The sequence below is a fragment of the Mobula hypostoma genome, chromosome 11 (genome assembly GCF_963921235.1).
Source record: "Mobula hypostoma chromosome 11, sMobHyp1.1, whole genome shotgun sequence".
Taxonomy (NCBI): domain Eukaryota; kingdom Metazoa; phylum Chordata; class Chondrichthyes; order Myliobatiformes; family Myliobatidae; genus Mobula; species Mobula hypostoma.
In genome coordinates, this window is record NC_086107.1 from 82500949 (window position 1) to 82518583 (window position 17635).

The 17635-nt window shown below is 43.0% G+C and overlaps 1 protein-coding gene across 3 annotated transcripts in view; it reads right to left on the bottom strand.

The window, feature by feature from the left end:
• The window catches only part of LOC134353877 (transportin-3-like), a 92055-nt gene that overhangs the window by 61007 nt on the left and 13413 nt on the right, over positions 1–17635 (bottom strand). For all 3 annotated transcript variants that reach the window (XR_010019694.1, XR_010019695.1, XM_063062377.1), the window contains exons 4-8: positions 14862–14935; positions 13364–13520; positions 7555–7698; positions 4426–4601; positions 1387–1525 (exon numbers count right to left, since the gene is read on the bottom strand). Coding sequence is in view for 1 of the 3 variants with exons in the window: in XM_063062377.1 (XP_062918447.1) it covers positions 1387–1525; positions 4426–4601; positions 7555–7698; positions 13364–13520; positions 14862–14935 (690 nt within the window). In the remaining 2 variants the exon portion in view is untranslated. The remainder of the gene's footprint in view (positions 1–1386; positions 1526–4425; positions 4602–7554; positions 7699–13363; positions 13521–14861; positions 14936–17635) is intronic.

A 17635-nucleotide genomic window follows, 5' to 3' on the forward strand; every position in this document is an offset into this window, starting at 1 on the left:
ACAGCACTGGGAAGTGTATGGTCATATACTTTGATAGAGAAAATGAAAGGGTTGACTATTTTCCAAATGGAGAGGGAATACCAAAAAAAACTGAGGTGCAAAGGGACTTTGGAGTTCTTGTGCAGGAATCCCTAAAAGTTAGTTTGCAGGTTGAGTCTGCTGTGAGGAAGGCAAATGTGATGTTAGCATTCATTTCAAGAGGACTAGAATACAAGACCATAAGATATAGTAGGCCATTCAGCCCATCGAGTCTGCTCCACCATTCAATCATGGGCTGATCCAATTCTTCCAGTCATCCCCACACTCCTGCTTTCACCCCATACGCTCTGATGCCCTGACTAATGAAGAATCTATCTATCTCTGTCTTAAATGCACCCAATGACTTGGCCTCCATAGCCGCTCATGGCAACAAATTCTACAGATTTACCACCCTCTGACTAAAGTACTTCCTCCACATCTGTTCTAAAAGGACACATCTGTTCTCCACATATGTTCTAGAATCCCCTACCATGGGAAATAATTTTGCCATTTCAAATCTGTTCAAGTCTTTTAACATTCAGAATGTTTCTATGAGATACCCTCTCATTGTCCTGAACTCCAGGGAATACAGCCCAAGAGCTGCCAGATGTTCCTCATACCGTAACCCTTTCATTCCTGGAATGAATCATACTCATGAATCTTCTCTGAACCCTCTCCAATATCAGTATATCCTTTCTAAAATAAGGAGCCCAAAACTGCACACAATACTTCAAGTGTGGTCTCACGAGTGCCTTATAGAGCCTCAACATCACATCCCTGCTCTTATATTCTATACCTCTAGAAATGAATGCCAACATTGCCTTGGCCTTCTTCACAACTGACTCAACCTGGAGGTTAACCTTTAGGGTATCTTGCACAAGGACTCCCAAGTCCCTTTGCATCTCTGCATTTTGAATTCTCTCCCCATCTAAATAATACTCTGCCTGCTCATTTCTTCCAACAAAGTGCATGGCCATACACGTTCCAACACTGTATTTCATTTGCCACTTCTTTGCCCATTCCCCTAAACTATCTAGGTCTCTCTGCAGGATAAAAGCAAGGATGCAATGTTGAAATTTTATAAAGCTTTGGTGAGGCCTCACCTGGAGTACTGAGAGCAGTTTTGGGCCACTTATTTTAGAAGATAATGGAGATGGAGAGAGAAGACGATGCCAGGACTAAACTGCTTGTCATATGGAGAGCGTTTGATGGCTCTGGGCCTATAGTCACTGGAATTTAGAAGAACGAGGGGTGACCTAATTGAAACCTATTGAATGGTCAAAGGCATTTACTGCCTTATGTACTCAATAGGTGAAGCTACGTGAGCTACATATTCAGCTGCTCAAAACACAAAGGGTGGGAACTCACCTCGTACTGCTCGTGTCCAACACAGTTCAAGATGAGGTTGAGTGTTTTAAGATCACCCAGTCCTTGGCCTGGTGAGCGGATAACCATCTCCAGTAATGTTTCTGCCAGCTCAGTGAAAATACGGCAGTAGTTCAGGGCTCTGGAACACACAAAGGCCACCAGACTATAGGAAAGAACTACCACAAAAGATGCTTCTACTGTGCCCATTAAGATTTCATGTTGTAATAAAGCTACTGTCTCATCAAGTTCAACACTTGTCACATTCAGAGTAATGTTCTGAGCTTGTTCCCACAAATGTACCTTCACCGTTTCATAATTTAAAGTGATCCCTCACTGAACATCTGACCCCAACTTTACCTTTATAGCCAGGAGTGCAACACAGATTTGTCTAATTCCAGACAATATGGGATCATCTCTACTGACCATTCCACATAAAAGTACACAGAATTACATGGAGGCTTTAGCATAGAAACTGGTCATTTGACCAAACTGCTTTGTGGACCATATGTGCCTGCTACAACTATGCTGTTAACGGTAGAGTTGTTGATGATGAGCGAGAGGAGACTAGAAATGTGCGCCTCCATGAGTTTGATTAGTGGTGGCACTTGGATTCATTGCCTCTGGTGACTAGTCCAATGACAGCACTGTCGTCCACAAACTCTAATGGATCACTGAAGGACACTTATGTCAGAATACTGTTTCTGAATTTCATTTCAACACTATTGTCTCACAGACTTTGGTGAACAAACTCCTACTCCTCAGTCTAAATACACCACAGTGCAACTAGGTGTTGGACTTTTGGACTTCCCAAACAAAAGAGCTCAGATGGCCAGGGTGCAAAACTGCTCCTCCCTCTCCATTATCTTCAACACAGGTGCCAGCCCCAGGGCTGTGTGCTGAGCCTATTGCTGTACACTCTACTCACACATGACTACATGGCAAGTACACTGTCAAGTTCGCCGATGGCACGGCAGTGGTGGGGCTCATCACCAACAACATTGCAACGACTTGCAGAGAGGTGGAAGAGCCCGAGGCTTGGTGCCTGGCAAATAACCTCTTTGTCAATGTCAGTAAGCCAAAGGAGGTTATTGACTTCAGAAGAACTGCACCACTCACACACCACTTTCCTTTGGCAGCACAGTGGTGAAAACTACGAGCAGTTTCAAAGTCCTGGGAGTCCACATCTCACACAACCTCTCATGGTCCAGAACACAATCAAGAAAGCTCACCAACACCTCTACTTCCTGAGGCTGAAGAGAGCTGGACTTTGTACATCCACATGCACAGTCCTTGTACAGGATTCCCTTAAGGTTAACTTGCAGGTTGAGTCAGTGGTAAGGAAGACAAAAGAAATGTTAGCAAACATTGAGAGGACTCAAATACAAAAGAAAGGATGTAATGCTGAGACTTTATAAAGCATTGGAGAGACCATGCTTGGAGTAACACAAGCAGTTTTAGGCCCTTTATCTAAGAAAAGATGTGCTGGCTGCACAGCAGGTCCACAAGAATGATTCCATGAATGAAAGGGTGACACAAGAGCAGTGTTTGATGGCTCTGGGCCTGTACTTGCTGGAGTTTAGAAGAATGAGGAGGAAATCTCATAGAAACTTATCAAATAGTGAAAGGTTTGGAGTGGTGTGAAGAAGATGCTTCCTATAGCATGCGAGTCTAGGACCAGACAGCACAATTTCAGAATAGAGGGACAACCATCTATAACAGAGATGAGGAGCAATTTCTTTGGCTGGAGGGTAGTGAATCTGTGGAATTCATTACCAAAGGTGGAGGTAGAGGCCAAATCACTGAGTATATTTAAAGCAGAGGTCGCTAGTTTCTTGAATAGTCAGGGTGTCGAAGTTTACAGAGAGAAGGCAGGAGAATAGGATTGAGAAGGATAGTAAATTAGCCATGATGGAATGACAGAGCAAACTCAACAGGCCAAATGGCCTAATTCTGCTCCTATGTCTTACGATGTTACCTCTTCACAAACTTCTCTACTTTCTGAGGAGGCTGAAGAGAGCTGGACCATGTACATCAGTACTAATGACAGTCTACAGATGCACAGTAGACAGCATCCGAACATACTGCATGGTACGGAAGCTGCACTGTGGCAGACAGTAAGACCCAATGCATTACTGGCACCAGCCTACCTGCCACCCAGGACATATACATAGAAAGGTGCCAGGAAAGGGTCAGTAACATCATGAATGATTCCACACACTCTGCTCATGGCCTGTTTGTCCCACTCCCATCAGGAAGGATACATAGCATCCACACCAGGACCACCAGACTCAAAAACAGTTACTTTATCCAAGCAGCAAGGATGATAAACACCTCAACCCAGTAACCCACCCAGGGGAAGGAAGAGAACACACTCCTCCGGCTCACCCATGTTGATGAGCGATAATATGGAGTAATGCATGCCAAGTCATACATACTGTCTCTTTTTAGGGAAGAAGTTTCCGATCCACCTGCAGATGGAACCTGGTCCGTTAAACGTGGGGAGTTTCTCTTGCTGATGTTCAAGGATGACTGCATTGAAGACTGAACTGGAATTGACAAAGGATATCCTAACACATGTACCAAGGCAGCCAGGGTGATGAGACCCAGATCGATGTTAACTGCATCAACTACAGATCTGTTGGTTCTTTAGCAGATCTAGAAAATTTCGAGTTATAGCTTTAAGAAATGATATGACCATACGTACTCATGTCATTTTGATGAAGAATCAAATCTTCTTGAGGAGTGCACAAAATAGCTTATATATTCTTTTTAACTAGACTCTTACTTTCTTTTCAAAACCACTTCACTATTTTAATACTATCACCTAAGCGTATCTATTGTAAGTCTGGCTCTGCCCTCAACTTACTGGCTGAAAAGGTCAGGTAACCTTGTACAGACCAGGATCAAGTAGGAGAGTAGCCATCTCATTAACCAGTGGAACACTCAAGGAATCTACCACAAAACTATTTTCAATGCCATTGCATACACAAATGATTGGTATTCTCACGCCATGGAATAGACAAGCTGGTCAATACTTACTTGTCCATATCCTCACAGGCAACTGCATTGTGGTAAGCGTCCTCAAGTGCCAACACTCCTTCTTGCAACTGCAGTGCCAGGCGTAAACTCTCCTGCAAGCCTTCAACAGCATAGAGGGCAGCACAGACACAATCACTAGCCACCTCATGCAGATTTGAGGATGTCTGGTTATGCCTCTGAAATACAAGAACAGTTGATTTTACAGCATTTCTGATTACCTGTTGCACCACATTTCTCTTCAGTATTAAATCCCACTCACACAAAGATGAATGTTTAGCTAAATATTATCCATATCCCAAGTCAACCTCCGTTAAGTGTACCAAGTCAACCCAGTGGCTGCAAAGTTCACCCTTCAAAGGCACAAACACTTAAAAAAGTTAGAAAATACGAAACAAGCTCAAACTATTAGTTTTCCACCCTCCTCATTCCCTCTCAGGTCTTGTGTCCTGATGCTGGCATGCAATTCAAGAGGTCAATTTTTATTTGAACTCATGGGAGGTCACCAGAAAACCAGCTCCATACTGAATATGTCCAGTATTTACACAGCACACATACTTCTGCAGGAATTAGGGAATTGCAGGAAAAGTGGGACCAGTTAATCAGACAGTGAACCAGAATTCTTCTAATCTGAATGACTTTCATGTTTCACTAACTACATTAAAGCCTCTGGAGCTAATGTTCAAATGGAGACTCTTTACTCAGACACCATTTCATTATTTTCTGAGAAATTCTACCTTGTTCATTTGGTAGATGTATACCGGCCACTGGAATAGGATTAACTATTCAACTGACCAGTGATATCATCACTCTAGCAAACTTCTACCGATGTCATGGAGAGCATTCTGCCTGGTTGCATCTCTGCCTGGCATGGTGTCTCTAGGGCTGTGTGCTAAGTCCCCTCATTTACTCCTGTATACCCATGACTGTGTTGCCACCCACAGCTTTAATCTGCTAATTAAATTTGCCAACAACAATACATTGATTGGCTTAATCTCAAAAAATAATGAGGTGGCCTACAAGGAAGACGTCATCTCTCTGACACAGTGTCAAGAGAACAACCTCTCCCTCAATGTTGCAAAAACAAAGGAGCTGCTTGTGGATTACAGGAGGAATGGAGACAGGCTAACTCCTATTGACATCAATGGATCTGGGGTTCAGAGGGTAAACAGCTTCAAGTTCCTCGGCATCCACATCACGAAGGACCTCATGTGGTCTGTACACACCAGCTGTTTGGTGTAAAAGGCACAACAGCACCTCATTCACCTCAGACGGTTGAAGAAGTTTGGTATGGGCCCCCAAATCCTAAGAACTTTCTACCAGGCACAACTGAGAGCATCCTGACTGGCTGCATCACTGCCTGGTATGAGAACTATACCTCCCTTAATTGCAGGATTCTGCAGAGAGTGGTGCGGACAGCCCAGCGCATCTGTAGTTGTGAACGTTCCACGATTCAGGACATTTATAAAGACAGGTGTGTAAAAAGGACCCAAGTCACCCCAATCACAATCTATTCCAACTGCTATCATCTAGGAAATGATACCGCAGCATAAAAGCCAGGACCAACAGGCTCTGTGACAGCTTCTTCCACCAGACTGATCAACTCACGCTGATTTGAGTGTACTCCATGTTACACTGATTGTTCTATTTATTATAAATTATTATGATTGCACATTTAGACGGAGATGTAACGTAAAGATTTTTACTCCCCATGTATGTGAAGGATGTAAGAAATAAAGTCAATTCAATTCACTGAAATTGGCTGCAGAGGACTTCATAGGGACAACACTCCCCATCACAGAGGCCATCCAAAAGGTGGTGAATCAAGAAGGTCGTATCTATCTCTAGAGGGTCTCACAGTCTGGGACATGCCCTCTTTGCACTAGTACCATCAGGGAGGTGGCACAGGAACCTGAATACCCACACTGAAGATTTTAGGAATAGCTTCTTCCCATCACCAGAAAGAGGATAAGAGAGGTAGTGCTCATGGGGTCTTTGAACCCATGAACTCTACTTTCTTATTCCCTTTTTACATTGTATTGTGCCTTGCACTGCTACCACAAAGCAAATTTCATGACATCAGTGATAATAAACCCGACTCTGATTAACACCTAAACAACAGGAATTCTGCAGATGCTGGAAATTCAAGCAACACACATCAAAGTTGCTGGTGAACGCAGCAGGCCAAGCAGCATCTATAGGAAGAGGCGCAGTCGACGTTTCAGGCCGAGACCCTTCGTCAGGACAGCTTCCTCTTTTCCCTATGCCTTCCAACAAGAGTGCGCAGTTTAGTGCAGTTCATGACCAGGAACAGATTCATTAGGTAGAGAGCAGTTCCTCAACTCACTGGGACTGATGACTACATCCCTGTTAAGACTTCCATAACCTCAGCACGTCCCAAAGGGTTTCCTTGACAATTATAATGCTGAAGTGCAGACACAAGAATGCTCTCTCTTGTCAGCCAAATTTTTCACTTTGGCCACTTCCCTCCCTTGCACCAAAACAACACTCACCCACTCCCCGTGCTTCTCTAGTCTCTAATTATTCATTAGCTACCTGAACATGCACAGCTACCTTAAGCTTAGTTTAATCCTCTTCCAATGGACATACATTCATTACCCAGCAGGTGGCACCAGATAGGTAAGCAGGACTGGTGCATTGAAAATTGTCACTTTAGTAAATGTAAGACTACTAGTAACTAAAGGTTCAAGTCTGACTAAGACATAGTAGTATTAAACACTGTAGCCCAACATATCATGAATAAATGAGATATTAAACTAAGCCCCTATTTGTCCCCCACCCTCCCCTCCAAGTAGACATAACAGATCCTCTATGCTATTTCAAAGAAGATCAAGGAAATACGCTGTACTGTACTAACTAACAGCAGCTGCTTAACTGGGCCAAAATGTACTGGTCCCAATTAACCAGAATCCACTATATTTCAAGGGGAAATTTTAGGCACTGCTGTCCATAGAACAACATCTAGCAGAAGTCAGACTAGAGAAATGTAGTGAACACTGTTAGTGTAAAGGAGGTACAGGTTGTGCTGATGCTAGAAGTGTCCTTCATTACACTGGATTCATGCATAGACCAATGCTGGGATGACATCAAAGCTGCTTAACTGATACTTACAAGGACCTGGAAGAGGGCTACCAGCAGCTGGCTGTTGGCGATGTGGTCGGTATGCAGGATGCCCAGGTTAATCCAACTCATCAGACATCGGAAAACCTTTATCACCAACTTCTCATCATGGCTGCAACGTTCCATGTAGGCTGTCTGGAGAATTTACAGAGTAATGAGTCAAGTTTCTCAATGACACATGACAACATAAAAGCCACAGACCAGCTGACACCTTAAAGAGCTCCCTGACAAAAACGTAGGAAGAAAAAGGGTAAAAAAAAAAAATTATAATACCCTGGTTTGTGATAAGTTACATCGATCCGACATTATTAAGCAAATGACTGAATGCAACCAACACAGTATTGGTGTAAATAGTGTTTGATGGCTGACACAGACCCAGTGAGTTGAAGAGCATGTTTCTGTGCTGTATCTGTACAACTCTAAACATTGGCAGCTAGCCTTCTGCATCATCTACTGCAAACAAGAGAAAATCTGCAGACTCTGGAAATACAAAGCAACACACACACACACAAAATGCCAGAGGAACTCAGCAGGTCAGGCATCATCTGTAGAAAAGAGTTAACAGTTAATGTTTCGGGCTGAGACCCCTCATCAGGACTGGAGAGAAAAGATGAGAAGTCAGAGTAAGAAGGTGAGGGAGGGGAGAAAGAAATACAAGGTAATAGGTGATCGATGAAACCGAGAGTGGGAAGGTGGGGGTGAAGAGAGAGGGTGAAATAAAGAGCTTGGAAGTCGATTGGTGAAGGAGATAAAGGGCTGGAGAAGGGGAATCTGATAGGAGAGGACAGAAGGCCATGGAAGAAAAGGAAGGGGGAATGAGCACCAGAAGGTGAAGGGCAGTTATGGAGTTAAGGAGAGAGGGAAATTGGAATGAAGAATGATGTAGTGGGAAAGGCGTTACCAGAAGTTTGAGACATCAACGTCTACACCATCAGGTTGGAGGCTACCCAGACGGAGCACAAGGTGTTGCTCCTCCAACCTGAGTGTGACCTCATCGCAACAATTGAGCAGGCCATAGACTGCCATGTCAGAATGGGAATGGGAAGTGGAATTAAAATGGGTGGCCACTGGGAGATCCCGATTTTTCTGGCAGAGTGTAGATGCTCAGCAAAGCAGCCTCCCAATCTACATCTGGTCTCACCGATATACAGGAGACTGCACCGGGAGCACTGGATACAGAAGATGACCCCAAAAGACTCACAGGTGAAGTGTCGCCTCACCAAGAAGGACTGCTTGGGGCACTGAATTATAGTGTGGGAAGGGTGTAGGGGCAGGTGTAGCATTTGTTTTGCTTGTAAGGATAAGTGTTGGGAGGGAGATCAGTGGGGAGGAATGAATGGACAAGGAAGATGCGTAGGGAACGATCCCTGCGGAAGGCAGAAAGTGGCGGTGAGAGGGAGAGACGTACTTGGTGGTGGGATCTAACTACAATGTGTTTGAGATTATATCAAGTACATACAGACTGTGCTGGAAGTTAAGTGAGAAAGCACAGCCACAGTCAGGATAAAGTGAAAATGCTATTATGTCAATAGGTATAGATTCTACACAAAGGGTGTGGATGAGACTGCACAGTGCCAAGGGGAGGCATGTCAAATTATGGGTGAGGTTAAAATGGTACTGACCAGGTGGATATAACTTTCTTTCCAACATCAAATACACCCTGCACCCACCTCCCCACCATCAAGCTCTTGTAACGGTCCTCACTAATGACTGAATTATAAAACGTTATCCCACCCAATAAAGAGGGAATAGAATTCAAATCCTTTCGAGGCCTGGATTTGAATCCAGTGCATTAAGCAAGCTTCTCCCCACTGCCAACCTGTTGACTCATTCACAAATCACACAATTGCTTCTCTGTTCATTTCCTAGTGGTCTAGCACCTTCAGAATCTCATGTTTATTATCTGGAGTGTTCACAAGTCTCCCGTGTATTCCCAGTCCTCTTCTGGATCCTTGTCTATTTAAACATAGAAACATAGAAAATAGGTGCAGGAGTAGGCCATTCGGCCCTTCGAGCCTGCACCGCCATTTATTATGATCATGGCTGATCATCCAACTCAGAACCCTGCACCAGCCTTCCATCCATACCCCCTGATCCCCGTAGCCACAAGGGCCATATCTAACTCCCTCTTAAATATAGCCAATGAACTGGCCTCAACTGTTTCCTGTGGCAGAGAATTCCACAGATTCACCACTCTCTGTGTGAAGAAGTTTTTCCTAATCTCGGTCCCCTCTATCCTCAAACTGTGGCCCCTTGTTCTGGACTTCCCCAATATCGGGAACAATCTTCCTGCATCTAGTCTGTCCAATCCCTTTAGGATTTTATACGTTTCAATCAGATCCCCCCTCAATCTTCTAAATTCCAACGAGTACAAGCCCAGTTCATCCAGTCTTTCTTCATATGAAAGTCCTGCCATCCCAGGAATCAATCTGGTGAACCTTCTTTGTACTCCCTCTATGGCAAGGATGTCTTTCCTCAGATTAGGGGACCAAAACTGCACACAATACTCCAGGTGTGGTCTCACCAAGGCCCTGTACAACTGCAGTAGTACCTCCCTGCTCCTGTACTCGAATCCTCTCGCTATAAATGCCAGCATACCATTCGCCTTTTTCACCGCCTGCTGTACCTACATGCCCACTTTCAATGACTGGTGTATAATGACACCCAGGTCTCGTTGCACCTCCCCTTTTCCTAATCGGCCACCATTCAGATAATAATCTGTTTTCCTATTTTTGCCACCAAAGTGGATAACTTCACACTTATCCACATTAAATTGCATCTGCCATGAATTTGCCCGCTCACCCAACCTATCCAAGTCACCCTGCATCCTCTTAGCTTCCTCCTCACAGCTAACACTGCCACCCAGCTTCGTGTCATCCGCAAACTTGGAGATGCTGCATTTAATTCCCTCATCCAAGTCATTAATATATATTGTAAACAACTGGGGTCCCAGCACTGAGCCTTGCGGTACCCCGCTAGTCACCGCCTGCCATTCTGAAAAGGTCCCGTTTATTCCCACTCTTTGCTTCCTGTCTGCTAACCAATTCTCTGTCCACATCAATACCTTACCCCCAATACCATGTGCTTTAAGTTTTCACACTAACCTCCTGTGTGGGACCTTGTCAAAAGCCTTTTGAAATTCCAAATATACCACATCCACTGGTTCTCCCCTATCCACTCTACTAGTTACATCCTCAAAAAATTCTATGAGATTCCTCAGACATGATTTTCCTTTCACAAATCGATGCTGACTTTGTCCGATCATTTCACCACTTTCCAAATGTGCTGTTATCACATCTTTGATAACTGACTCCAGCAGTTTCCCCACCACCGACGTCAGGCTAACTGGTCTATAATTCCCTGGTTTCTCTCTCCCTCCTTTTTTAAAAAGTGGGGTTACATTAGCCACCCTCCAATCCTCAGGAACTAGTCCAGAATCTAACGAGTTTTGAAAAATTATCACTAATGCATCCACTATTTCTTGGGCTACTTCCTTAAACACTCTGGGATGCAGACCATCTGGCCCTGGGGATTTATCTGCCTTCAATCCCTTCAATTTACCTAACACCACTTCCCTACTAACATGTATTTCGTTCAGTTCCTCCATCTCACTGGACCCTCTGTCCCCTACTATTTCTGGAAGATTATTTATGTCCTCTTTAGTGAAGACAGAACCAAAGTAATTATTCAGTTGGTCTGCCATGTCCTTGCTCCCCATAATCAATTCACCTGTTTCTGTCTGTAGGGGACCTACATTTGTCTTTACCAGTCTTTTCCTTTTTACATATCTATAAAAGCTTTTACAGTCAGTTTTTATGTTCCCTGCCAGTTTTCTCTCATAATCTTTTTTCCCCTTCCTAATTAAGCCCTTTGTCCTCCTCTGCTGAACTCTGAATTTCTCCCAGTCCTCAGGTGAGCCACTTTTTCTGGCTAATTTGTATGCTTCTTCTTTGGAATTGATACTATCCCTAATTTCTCATCAGCCACGGGTGCACTACCTTCCTTGATTTATTCTTTTGCCAAACTGGGATGAACAATTGTTGTAGTTCATCCATGCAACCTTTAAATGCTTGCCATTGCATATCCACCAATGCTTGCCATTGCAATTCCATATTGAAATATAATGGAAGCTGTTGAAACATCTGCAGATACAACTGGCCCAGAGACATTACAAAACGTAGACCATGCAAATATGCAATCAATGCTGCTTTACACCTTTTTAAAAAAAACCCTTTGTAAATTCTGTTTTTAAGTTTATTCCCGATGGAACAGATTAACGTTGAGGATGAACAGAAGCTGACTGATCTTCAGCCTTTTCTTATCACTCTAGAGGTTTGGCTTAAGCTAAAGTTTTGGAGCATCACCGGGTAGAAAGATGCATGATCAAGGACCTGCTTTAAAAACTACAAAATGGGTTACTGGAACCAGCATTGAATGGCAACTGACTAAGGCTTCTGCTTCCATGATTCTGCAGAAGTGGTGGGTATGCAGAATGAGCTGCCAGGGGAGGTGGTAGGAGCACATTTTGAGAGACTCCTGAACAGCCACGTGTATGAAAGAAAAATGATGTGGTAGAGAAGGGTTAGATTGGTCATTGGACAGGTTAAAAGATCAGCACAATATCATGGGCCAAAAGGCCTGGATTGTACTGTTTTAAATTTCTGAAACAATTCTGAACAGTGCGGATTTCAACACATTTGTACATACACCTCTAGTATTTTGTGTGCTGTCCAACTAAACTAATTTCCTTTTGGCCTACATAATAACCATATGTTTCCATTTGTAATGTATCATTGTTAGAGTATTTCCCAGCATTTTTGCAGAAGCTGTGCTAATATTTCTTTTAAATTGATTGTATAATGATTTGTTTTGTAATGCCTTTTGGCTTTAGTTAGGTTTAATTAAAATCTGTAGTGTAGTCAGTAATGGGGTGCTAAACATTTTTTTTCCATCAGTGTCAGAATCAAGCATTCCCAAGTAGTTGCTACGACTGGCAGATTTTGAGCGAGGTTCTCCTTACTGTGGCAGGTGCAAAGTCTCTGGCATGCTCCAGCAAGGAGGTTTAACCCTCCTCCAAATCGAGGCTGGAACTATTGATCTAGCAACAATGCCATTTAGCAACTGAATATTGAAAGTGGACGTGGAGAGGATGTTTCCAATATTTTGGAGATACAGTGCGGAGAAAGGCCCTACCAGCCCTTCCAAGACACACCATCAGTAAATCTCAATTTAACCCTAGCCTATTCACAGGACAAACTACAATAACCAATTAACCTACTGACTGGTAGGTCTTTGGACTGTCAAGAGAAAACGCACAAATTCCACAGTAAGGACATACAAACTCCTTACCGTGGATGCTCGGACTGAATTTCCAACTCCAACACCCAGAGTTATAATAGTGTAACGCTAACCGCTATGCTACCGTGGCAATGGTGAGTGAGTCTCGGACCAGGGGGCACACCCTCAGAATAAAAGGATGTCCCTAGAACAGAGATGAGGAACTTCTTTAGCCAGAGGGTGATGAATCTGTGTAATTCATTGCCACAGACAGCTGTGGAGGCAAAATCTTTGGGTACATTTAAAGCTTAGGATAGGCTCTTGATCAATAAGGGTGTCAAAGGTTACATGGAGAAGGCAGAAGAATGTGTTGAGAGGGAAAATAACTTGGCAACGATTGAATGGTGGAACAGACTCGATAGGCTAAATGGTCTAATTCTACCCCTATGTTATATGGTCTTATAAATATACACAAGAAAACCCAACACACACAAAATGAGATTCCATGCCCACAATGAATTACCAATAAGCCGATCACCAGGCTGGCATGGTACGCCAAGTCCTCAATGACCTCCGTCCTTCGATTAGTACCAATTCGCAATGAGCGACTATGAACCTCCTCCGGGAGGACAGTTAGAATCTCCAGCAGGAACGGTAGAGCAGATTCATCATTGCCATACCTGGGGCAGACAGCACAAAGAGTGAGATTAATCACCCAAAAGTAACACATGACATCCAAACCCAGTAAGATGAAACTTGGAAGCGAATTTGAATTTGTCTGGAGCGTTAGAGGCATCCTGTTTCAAGAACTGGATTTCAATCCAGCACGAAGCTAAGTGTTTCCCCCACTGCCAACCTCTAGTCCCTTCACAAAGCACTCATACAAATTTCTCCATTCCCTTCCTAGTGGTCACAGTTCCATAAACCAACAATAACATGGAGACAAACAAGAGCAGGAGGAAGTACTGGAAATACTTAGGGTCTCTTGCTAATACTTGAGAGCTCCAAGATGCTGGTTGGGACTGTAGATATCTCTCCAAATCTCTTCCATTTTTCTCAGGTCTTGGTGAGATGACTGGGGACGTTTTCCCATCTTAAAAAAGTAATATCAATGGGAGCTGTTGACAAGCTTAATCTTTGCAGATACAGAAGGGTCTTCACTGAACTTCCATTTCCTGCCCAGGAACTTACAAGAATGAAAATAGAAATATTACAATTTCCTAGGGGGTGAAAATATCAAGATTAGGGGAAAAGAATGCTGGGGTATTTTGGAGATGCCTTCCTCTATCTAAAACACCGCTGGTTGACAGGACAATATGCTGAGTGTTACAAGCTGACATACTTGGTCAAGATATAGGATATTTCATGTTCTGAAAGCCATCTTCAGTGACACCTACTATTAATAAATGGACAGTAGTTCAGACTTAGTCGGTACCAGCAAACTGAGCACTTAATAGATCACGGCTCCCTGTTCATACATTTCAGATGCCTAACGCGAGGAAATATAATGAAATACTAGCAACCAGCAGCGGAAGGCATGTCCCCAATATACTTGGTGGCAACTGTGTTAGGTACCCCCACACCAAATAAACTGTCTGAGTGTATATTCGTAGCCCATCAACTTGTGTGATTAGAGATTTTTTCTACGCATTGTAACGCTTTGTGATTTGAGTTACTGTCGCCTTCCTGTCAGCTTGAACCAATCTGGATATTTTCCACTGACCGCTCTCATTAACAAGGTATTTTCACCCACAGAACTACTGCTCACTGGACATTTTTCTGTTTTTCGCACCATTCTCTGTAAACTTTAAAGACTGTTGTGTGTGAAAATCCCAAGAGATCAGCAGTTTCTGAGATACTCGAACTGTTGCCTGGCACCAACAATCATTCCACACTCAAGGTCACTTAGATAACATTTCTTTTCTATTCTGATGATGTCTGACAACAACTGAACCTCTTGACCATGCCTATATACTTTTACGCTTTGAGTTGCTACCACTGAGTGTAAAGGCAATACTCACTTCTCAATTAGTGTCTGGACACAGCTCTTCCATGATGTCATCTGTATGGCAAGGTCTGCAACAGCGAGAGCCAGCTATGATCCAAAGCGGAAAAAAAATGAGGAATTACCCTTATAAAAACAGCACGACAGAAATTTTGGGGTTAATTGATAGCGGACTTTTGTTGCAGTATCAAGGCAGCAAAAGGTTGTGAGTAACCCACTCTATTAGAGGTTTGTTTAAATGTTATTGGGAGAAATACTGCAGCTTATAATACACTGAGCAGGAAACAGTGAAATTCTACAGCTCTGGACCTCTTCACAAATAGAAGTAGTCTTAAGATAACTCAATTTTTAAAGTAAAGGTTGATAGGTTCTTGATTAGTAAGAGTGTCAAAGCTATGGGGTGAAGGCACGAAAATAGGGTTGATAGGGATAATATATTTGACATGATTGAAAGGTGGAACAGACTGGATGGGCCAAATGGCTTAATTCTGCTCCCCTGGTTTATAGTGTCCTTCCCATTCTAATGCACAGGAACAAATCCCTTTAACCAGTCAGTCTCAAGATTAGAATTTAGATCCTAATTCTTGTCTTTGACTAGGTGAATTATCAGATAAGGTTAAGATCTGCTGTCTGCAGTTCCCTACACCAGAAACATAAACAGAACAAGTGCAGTGCTAAGTTGCAGAGGATACTTAAACAAGAGTAGACAACCGAGTCCTAAAGTATGCTTAAAAAATGGGAAGGCAAGATTAATGGACAAGGCAGAAAAATATAGTTCAGCATAGCAAAAGCTGCTTTCAGCATTTTCTGAAGTAATTCAGCAGGTCAGGCATCATCTATGGAAATGAATAAGTAGTTTCAGGTCGAAACACTGACAGTTTATTCATTTCCAAAGATGCTGCCTGACCTGCTGAGCACCTCCAGTATTTTGTGAATGTTGCTTTGGATTTCAGCATCTGTAGACTTCCTCAAGTGTATGGTTTCAGCATCTTTGTGTTTTTAAATGGAATACTACGCTTAGGGTGACAGGGTGGAGATGTATCACTAACAAAAGGAGGCATAAGGCACTCCTTGCAAGGTCTTAGCCTGCAAGGTGTAGCATCTGCTTAACCCCCACCTCCCTGATCAGGGTCACATGAAGCCACGGGAGCAAGTGGTGGATGGCTGTATGAGCAGCTGGTGTACATCACAAATCCTGGTTCAAACAATCTTTGAAGAGTTAATAACAGCTGGGGTCACCTGTCTTGTAAAGACACTGTCCAGAAGGCTGCAATGGCAAACCACTTCTGTAGAAAAATTTGCCAAAGACAGTAATCTGTCATAAGACCGTGACTGCCCACGTCATACAACATGGCACATAATGATGATGACCACAACTATGTTTTACAATTTATAGGAGAGATGAAATGTGAAGTGATAAGTGTCAGCAGGAATGCAACAGCAGAATAGAATGAAAAAGGTGGGTTCCACAGTGCAAGAACAATTAAGCCCAGAGAGGATTCTGAGATTCACCAGCATGCTGTTTGCTATTCAGAAATAAAGACCAGTTTGGAAAGTCTCTTCAGATTACAGAGGGAATATAGATAATGACCTAATGAGACACACTTATTGCTGGAAAGTAGCAGGTCACATTTGGTTTCCAAACCAGAGGGGCAGACAGTTAACTGGAAGAGATTTAAATAAATTGAGGTCATTTCCTGTTTAAACAGAAAGTTGAGAAGTTCAGGAATGCATTATGCAATCAAATGGCATTGGCCTGTCAGTTAAGATATGAAAGAAAAAAAATCAGAGAGCTGAACTAACATCACAATGAGAGTTCAAATCTCACCAGGGTATTTCTAGGATTTAAATTCTGTTTGTACTCTGAAAATTGTTTTTTTTAAAAAAAAGCAAACATTGCAAGTAAAAAATACCACAAAGTTTGTTAAAACATGGAACAGTGTAGCACAAATCATACCCTTCAGCCCATCATGTTGTGCTGACCTATATAAACCTATTCTATGATCAGTCTAACCTTTCCCTTCCCTCATACACAGCACATAACTCTCCATTTTCTTATATTCACTTGCCTAACAGTCTCTTAAATGTTCCTACTGTATCAAGCACCACACCTGACAGTGCATTCCACTCACATACCACACTGGGGAAAAAAAAACATGCCTGTCATCCTACTTTCACCTTCCATGGATGTTCTCTGGTATTGTGCTCCAAGGAAAGGAGGCCTAGCTAATTCAATCTTTCCTCATAAAACATGTTCTCTAATCCAGGTAATATTCTTATAATTTCCTGGCACACTCTAAAGCTTCCACTTCATTCCTATAAGGCAATCAGGACTTAACACAATACTGTGAGGTTTAACCTGAGTTTTAGAGTGGTGTCCTTTCTATATTGCACTGTAACCTACAACAGCTTTCTGTACTACACACAATACCACTAAACCTCACGCCACTGCAAACTTACTAACCTGTTTTTCCGTTTCTGCATCTAAGGCATTTATAAAAATCATAAGAGTGCGGGTGCCAGAAAAGTCCTGGGAACACCACTAGTCACTAACCTCCAGGCCAAATGCACTCCACTTACTACCACCTTTAGCCTTCTGCGGGCAAGCCAATGCCACTCAGCCAAGATTCCACGCTTCATGCCTTTCTGGATGAGCTTGCTATAGGAAACCTTGTCAACAACTTACTAAGATCATATACACCACATCTACCACTCTACCTTCATCAATCTGCTTCATTAACTCCACACAAAACTCAGACAGGCTGGTGAGGTATAACCTGCTCCTTATAA